The sequence below is a fragment of the Nicotiana tabacum genome, chromosome 16 (genome assembly GCF_000715075.1).
Source record: "Nicotiana tabacum cultivar K326 chromosome 16, ASM71507v2, whole genome shotgun sequence".
In the NCBI taxonomy this organism is placed as follows: domain Eukaryota; kingdom Viridiplantae; phylum Streptophyta; class Magnoliopsida; order Solanales; family Solanaceae; genus Nicotiana; species Nicotiana tabacum.
In genome coordinates this window covers 10,303,770-10,311,855 of record NC_134095.1, presented here as the reverse complement: position 1 = coordinate 10,311,855, position 8,086 = coordinate 10,303,770, and the positions used below count along the sequence as shown (strand labels likewise).

General features: G+C 33.5%; 1 protein-coding gene and 1 long non-coding RNA gene across 2 annotated transcripts; one reads left to right on the top strand and one right to left on the bottom strand.

Moving 5' to 3' along the window:
• Positions 1–3,228: 3,228 nt before the first annotated feature.
• LOC107776023 (putative carboxylesterase 2) lies at positions 3,229–5,084 on the top strand. The gene is made up of 2 exons (XM_016595831.2): positions 3,229–3,792; positions 4,450–5,084. The coding sequence occupies exons 1-2, from the start codon at positions 3,297–3,299 to the stop codon at positions 4,911–4,913; spliced, it is 960 nt and encodes a 319-aa protein (XP_016451317.1). The 5' UTR covers positions 3,229–3,296; the 3' UTR covers positions 4,914–5,084.
• A 1,339-nt stretch (positions 5,085–6,423) lies between these two features.
• On the bottom strand, positions 6,424–7,571 carry LOC142170524 (uncharacterized). The gene is made up of 2 exons (XR_012699751.1): positions 7,436–7,571; positions 6,424–6,988 (listed from the first exon to the last, which is right to left on the bottom strand). It is a non-coding gene; the product is annotated as an uncharacterized LOC142170524 (long non-coding RNA).
• Between the last annotated feature and the right edge of the window lie 515 nt (positions 7,572–8,086).

The following is an 8,086-nucleotide window of genomic DNA, read 5'->3' as shown; positions in this document are numbered from 1 at the left end:
GCAAGGGAAGTAGCAATCCACTATTCTATATCAACTTCTAATTGGGTAATTTCCATTTTCTGTTTCTCCGTTTTAAGTCGTAACACTTCTATATTTACTTTATAGAATAAATAAAATAGGTAAAGAAATTTTGATTAAAAAATAATTGAAGGGACAATCTTACATTTTCAACATTCCAGGGCAAAGCCCCTAGAAAAAGGGGTGATATTCATTATCGATCTTTCTTTGTTTGGAACCTCGGGAAAACCTGTTGTCGCTATAGTTTCTCTGTGTCCTTTGAGTGAACATTTTATGCGTACTGGGTAAATTTCTACTGTGTAATAACTTACAAATCACACAAAAGATGTAAATTGCACTAGGCAGACCTTGTACGACAAGCTCGACCCAGAAGGCATTGAAGGAAATCGATCTCAAGTCATCTGAATGGATAACTGCCCTCCAAATCAACCGGGCCATCCACGAGGGCATAATGTAAAAATAGCACAGTATAGCCATTTTTCGGACTGGTCATTCAAAAATGGCGAGCGTTTACCAAGTCAATGAAAAATAGCCACCATTTTGCTGCAACAGTGACCGGTCCAGTATAATATACTGGAATTCGGTGCACATGTGTATGAACTCCAACATATTATGCTGGTCCGGTATACTTTGCTAGCTCCAGTATAATATAGTGGAGACTGGAGCACCGGTGCTCCAAACTCCAGTATATTATGCTAGACCGGTATACTTGCTGGAACTCCAATATATTATGCTGGAGTTCTAGTGTACTTATGTTGGAACTCCATCATATTATACTGGAGTTCGAGGATAAGTATGCTGGAACTCAAGCATAATATGCTGGGGTTCAAGTATACTTATGCTGGAACTCCAGCATAATATACTGGCGTATTTTCTGAGTTTTGAACAGTGTTTTCGCTCAGATTTATCTTTATATGAAAAGTGGCTAAATTTCGATTACTTTAGAAACTGAGCTATTTTTGAACAACCAGTTGTAAATCTGGCTATTATTGAATTTCACCCATATTATAGATCTTTCTTTCTGCGGTAGTTTCTACAACTTTTCGTTGAATACAAACGGTGAGCCCATTTTTGCGGGTCAATTAATTTTTTGGCTCTTTACAAACTTGCTTTTAGCTTTATGACCCTACTTTTTTTTTTACACATGAGAGATTTAGTTTTACATATAAGAGATCTATCTGTTACACATAGGAGATCTAAAAATGTCATTTTCTTAAATTCAAAATTGTAAAGAAACATGCTGTACAAATAGCACCATTTTTGCAAAGCATTAATGAATTTCTATCTATTTAATGGCAAGCAGCCCACTAATGAAAGGGAGGTGTTTCTTAATTAGTTGAATAACTAACTCTATTTTATACTCCCTCCCTTCACTTTTTTGCGCACCCCTTAAGAAATAATAAATGAGGTGCAAACTTTACCATGATATTTATATTAATTGATGCATATTTTTAATGGATATGAGAAAATGATTTGAAATGAGTAATTAATATTGTAGGTATAATAGGAAAAAAGAAATTGTCTTCTCTCTTGATATGTTAAACGTAACAAGTAAAAGTGAAAATCTATGTTTTCAATACTGGACAAGTAAAAGTGAACAGAGGGAGTACTCTCTTCGTTCACTTTTACATGTCTAATATTCTAAAAATAGATTTTCACTTTTACTTGTCACATTTAGCATATCAAGAGAGAAGACAATTTCTTTTTCATGTTATACTCACAGTATTAATTACTCTTTTAAAAGGATTTTCTCAAATCTATTAAAAATATGTATTAGTTAATACAAATATCATGGTAAATTATGTATTTCATTTATGTATTTATTAAGGGGTGGGCAAAGTCTATAATGGACAAATAAAAGTGAACTAAAATAGTATTATTCAGTCACTAATCATAGCCTGTAATTTTTACTCCAGTTGTACACAAGGGCGGATCTAGAGCAAAAGTTACGGGTTCCGGTGAACCTAGTAACTTTTGCATATACCCTGTATTTGTACTAAAAAATTCATTAAAAATATAAGAATATTTAGCTTGGAATTCAATTCGTTGGTCCAGTTATCATGTAGATTAACTTGAGATTGTTATAGGAACTCATAAACTTAAAATTCTGGATCTGACCTGGTTGTACAACACCTGATCTACATTCAAGCGATTTCACAGTTGACTCATTCATCACTATCGTACAAATAATTTTTCATTAAAAAAAAGTTTATAATTAAGCGTGCACTCGTTTAATTTATACACACCGATAAATTTGTCGTTTAGTTTATAAAATTATTATCCCCGTAAAGTCAGGATATTAAAGTAAATATTATTCAAATATTTATTCCGAGATATCATTATCTCCAGGCTCCAGCTCCTAAGGTTGGAGAATGTTCTCTCGTGGGATGATATCATAATTGAAAGGTAATAAAAACAAATAAAATGCTTTGGGGTGACTTTTTTTTTCCTCCTAAAGTTGTTGACTTTATAGTAGGCATGTCTAGTTTTTTCACTCATCTTTATGAATAAACAAGTCGATGATTACGCCTAAATATGTAATTTAGTGATTAATGAAATAATATGAAAACTATAAAAAAAATCGGATTTACGCAGCAAATGTTAGGTGATATATATCTACCTAAGTTTTGATGTGGAATAAGCAAATTGAAACGAGCATCATCATTTTTAAAAAAAAATGTTAAAATAAATAAGTTGATGACTACACCAAAGTGTGTAGCCAAGAGGTGAATGAAGAAGGGTAGAAATTATGAAAGTCGGTTTTAAAATATGCAAAGAAATAAGAATGTTTGGGTGAATTTAAATGATCAAAGATAGTAAGTAGTGGCGGAAGCAGTACTTTCATCAAGAGGGTACAAAAAATAAAAAAACATAAACACGCAAACGCAAAGACATTAAGAGGATTTAACACTTAATATATATACACGAAAAAATATTAACTTTATGTCTACCGTGTAATTTTCGGCAAATGAGATTTGACTGAACCCTCTATCGTCCACCTAGTTCCGCCCCTGATAGTAAGTACTGAAGGTTAAATAGTCAAGGTTCGTAAATTATCTTGAACCACAATTTAAAAAAGTTAAATAAATAAATTAAGTTAATGATTCAAAGAATGAAAAAAGAAAAAGCAGCGGCGGCCCCACTTAAATGGCCATAGGCCGCAATATAAGACCCCATTTTAAATGGTGTCTTTAACTTTTGTATACCATCAATCTTTCTTTCCTTTCCATTGTTTACAATAATCACTTCTCTTTTATCTTTTCCCATCAAAACAAAAAATGGACACAACCAACAATCTTGAAATTATCCATGATGTTTTTCCTTATTTACAAGTGTACAAAAATGGAACTGTCAAAAGACTTGTAGGTACTGAATTTGCACCAGCAACCTATGATCCTCAAACTGGTGTTTATTCCAAAGATGTTTTAGTTAATCCTAAAACTGGCGTTTCAGCCCGGATTTACAGAACAAATTCAGCAACAATATCACAGAAACTTCCTTTAGTCGTTTACTTTCATGGTGGAGCATTTTGTATATCATCTGTTGGTGATCCTAAGTACCATGATTCTCTCAATGTGTTTGTGTCCAAAGCTAATGTTGTTCTTGTCTCGGTTGATTATAGATTAGTCCCAGAACATCCTCTTCCAACAGCTTATAATGATTCTTGGGATGTTCTTAAATGGGTTGCTGCACATAACTCAAAACATGGGTCTGAAGTTTGGTTGAATGAGCTTGTTAACTTTGATAGTGTGTTCTTGGCTGGAGATAGTGCAGGTACTCGTTAATTACAATAATTTGACGTAAAGAAGAAGAAAGAAGAAGAAAGATCAAAGAAGTATCTGAAATTCCACAATTTAAATCCTCAGTGGTGAAGTCAGAAATTTCATTTAGGGTGCTTAAACTTGAATAGTAAAAAAATCTCTCCGACAAAGGGTATTCGGTATATGTTATACACCTCTAAAATCTAATATTTTACCTAGATACATAGTGTAATTTTCGATGAAATGTGGATTGACCATCCTTTAAGACATGTGTTTCGTCCCTGGTTGTAGCGAGTCAAGTATTTATGTAAGGGGATTAAAAAAAATTAAAATGTCACACCTGCTATTTGAAGCTGTGAGATAAAGCAAATTTTTAACCAAATTGCTACTACATAAGAATCTTTTCTTATTTCGAGGAAATTCAACTGTTCATATATAACAAACAAAAAATTGTTTTACCCTTATTCGTACAATTTTTCAACAAAGGAGTCAATTGAACCCTTATTGTTATAGTGGGTAAATTCACTTATTTTCATGCACTTAAAAATTAATCTTTTGACTTTACTGTTAGGTTAGGTACAATATTTGAAATAATAAGGAACATTTTCTTCTGTATGAATCGATATTAGTAGATATAATTTAGTAACTTTAGTGAAATTAACTCGTGCAGGTGCTAATATTTCACACTTCCTGGCAATCAGAGCTGGAAAATCAGATGAAGCTTTAGGAATGAAGGTTTCTGGGATGCTCATGATTAGTCCATATTTCTGGGGAGAAAAACCTATTGGTATAGAGGTTAAAGATCCAAGAAAAGCAATGGTGGATAAATGGTGGGAATTTGTTTGTCCATCAAATAAAGGAAATGATGACCCTTTGATCAATCCTTTTGTTGATGAAGCACCAAAGCTTGAAGAAGTGGCTTGTGATAGGATTCTTGTTTGTGTTGCAGAGATGGATATTCTCAGAGACAGAGGGATATTGTACTATGAATCATTGGTGAAGAGTCAGTGGAAAGGAAAAGCAGAAATTATTGAAACTAAAGGGGAAGATCATGTTTTCCACATCTTTAATCCTACCACTGAGAAAGCACTTGATTTGGTCAAATGTTGGGCTGTTTTTATTAATGAAAAGTAACCGCCCTGTGATGGTGATATGTTGCTTTAGGCAAATTCTTGGGTTGCTAATAGGAGAAAATGTAGTTGTCAACTTGTCATGTCAAAATTTGTATAATTATAAACTCCACCTGTTTCATTCCAATGTAAACTTTTTTTTCATTCTAATGTAGACTTTTCTATTTGTCTTTAAGTTTTTTAAGCCCCATTTGTCTCTTTCAAGATCATAGACAGTTTTAGATCACTATTTAAATTTTAGGACATTTCATAGATAAATCTGGCACGAGTCATGCTTTTTTTTTTTTTTTTTTCTGCAAATACAAAAAAGTGCAACCTCAAGAGATAAGCATGTTGCTCAAGATAGACAAAGGCCCAACAAAAATGTATCTGATTCACAATATGCAGACATCAAATATAGTCAAGTATTGCAAACAACAATTATGTGTTCGAAATTCAATGCTTGGCAACCTGAAATCTTAAGGGAAATCCACAACTTTGCTACAAAAAATTTACCATCTCATCCACTGTGTCCTCAGACTATAATCCACTCCCAAATTTATACTACTGGGATAAAGTTTATGCTCTAATGTCTAAGCTAAACAAATCGCTCTCATCAATTGCTATTGCAACATATATCAGTCAAAAAGAAACTATCTCCAGCATAAGAAAAGTGACCAACATTGTCACAAAGTTAGAGCATAGTGGCAGGAATCTGTCAGACAACATAATTTTACACCATATTTCAGTCCCTTCACGCCTTCTGATACAACTGGAATGAGCATTAGTTTAAGATCATACACGACCTTAGAGTATCTCTAAATATAGAACACCATAGTTCTATTATACTTAAGTAGAGCTACATAAAGAGGCAACAACAACTCTCGATGCTAGTTTAACAAAACAAACTGTGTGCCTTATTTTTCAAGAGTAGTGAGACCAAGTTTCTAATGTGCTTGTTTAATGCAAAAGAAGTACTCCTAATAGATTATATCTATGCTACAGATCCAAATTTTGGAACTTATCTACCATGAAGAGAAGAGATTATTTGTGCAAGACATTCTGTGATCAATACAGTATTTCCAAAGCATGTTCCAAAGGTAGTTGAGTCAACTCGTAAAATGCCTCATTCTCTCCAAATCTTATACCAAGCTGGTAGCTCTGTACTTTCCTCAATCTTTTTACATTAGCAAGTGCCAGGACATATCATATTCGAGAATTGCAAAGTAGTAAGGTGTTCCTAAATTGTTTAATGCAAAAGAAGTTAATATATGCCACAAATAACAAATTTGGAACTTATCAACTATGAAGAAAAGAGATTATTTGTTCAAGACACTGTGATCGATCCAGTATCTCAAAAGCATAGTTCCAAAGGCAGTTGAGTCAACTAGTATAGTGCCTCATTCTCTCCACATCTTAAATGATTTGCCAACAATACGAAGCTGGTAGCTTCTGTACTTCCCTCACATGATTCAGTCCTTTGTAACTCAACACGCACCAGGATAAATCTAATGAAAACACATCATATTCGAGACTTTCAAATAAGAAGGTGTAAGCATATATATAATGTTAAAGTTAATAATAATCATCAAAAGCAAAATCATAGGTCTAATTTGGTAAACAAACTGCAATTTTTAGCTAATAAGCGCCAGGATATCTTACAACCTAATGATAACACTTCATAATCGAGACTTGCAAATAAGGAGTAAGCATCTAATGTTAAAGTCAATAATATCTAACACAAGCAAATTTTATATTCAGCATAATTATAGGTCTAGATTGGCAGACAAACTGCGATTATCACCTAATAAGTGATAGGAGCAGAGGCTGAAACTGCTGGCTGAGTAGGCTTCTGAGCAGGTACGTAAGCTTCAGCCACACGGTACTGATAATAGGCATGGTAAGGATCAGAAGCATTCAGGAAACTAAATTTAGCATCACCGGCGTGGTTTATCTTAAGCCCCCTCTCAACACGTTCCCCATTCTTCGCCACGAACGGCACAACCTTGTCGATAATAAACTTAGTATCTGGAGGAACGTTGTATGCTTCATTATCTGGAGGTGTTTGTCCAACATTCCCATCCATCGACATTTCTCTTCCTGCAAGAAAAAAGAAACGATCTAAGCATTTATGGCCAATAATGAAGAAAACTCCAAAATATGCTTCTACCATCATTCTGTTTGCCTCAGGTATAACCCATAAACATTCTCCCCGTTTCAATTTTCATTCAAGTGGTAGAAACCCTTTTTCCTCAACTTATCAAGCAAGAAAACTCCAATAATAAGGTATGTGGTAACACAATCAAAAAATTTAAAAAGCTATTCCCACATCTTTATTTTTGTATTTTTTTCCCCACTTCTCTACAGTAAAAGCAACAAAGAAAACATTCGAACAGCAATTGCAAAACGAATGCAGGTTTTTTTTTTTGCTCGAAACAGGAACAGTTTAAGACATCATAATAGATTAAGCACCAAAAAAGTAGAAAGAAAATAAAGACTATAATAATGCGAAAAATAGCAGAAGGAAACAAATTGAAATAAATTTACCTGATTAGAGAAACTGATATTGAAAAAGTATCAAAATGTGGAGTTACCGCTGCGACTAGGGTTTCTCTGAAGAAAAAGAGAAGTTACAAACATCAGCAACCTTCTATCTATATATACGTTACGGAGCCGACCCGAACCTTAAAGAAGACCCAAACTTAAAGATCTGTGGCCCATGAAACAGCTCTTTTCATATTAAATAAATGTTGACTCCATTTTACTTTTACTATTACGAGGGAATATGTAGGCAGCAGGTCATAAGCTTCTAATTGCCTTTGACTAAATTGCCCCAAGTGTTGTATAAGCTTTTACTAATAGAAAACGTGGGGCCCACTGGATACAACGCTGCCTTTTACTTTTAAAACATTGGCATTGGACTATTGAAGCTTGTGGAAACGTGGCTAATATGACAGGTTTCATGTATGGAACCTTTAAAAAAGCCTTATATATTTATTTCATAGAGAATATATTAACTGATAAAATTTTATAAATTTCATATTTCATTAGTAGCCTTATTCTTATTTCTTTACAATTTTTATTTAAGTAATAAAACAAAATAAAACAGTTTACATTACTAATATCAAATAGATTATTTGATGATAGGCTATAATTACGTATTTTAGTCGCTTATTACACTCAAATTTACTGCACTTT

What these genes read in the sequence shown, in the direction of transcription:
- LOC107776023 (XM_016595831.2), top strand. Translation starts at nt 3,297, where the DNA reads ATGGACACAACCAACAATCTTGAAATTATCCATGATGTTTTTCCTTAT. An exon ending in CTTGGCTGGAGATAGTGCAG is followed by an intron (nt 3,793 to 4,449) that starts GTACTCGTTAAT and finishes TAACTCGTGCAG; the next exon opens with GTGCTAATATTTCACACTTC.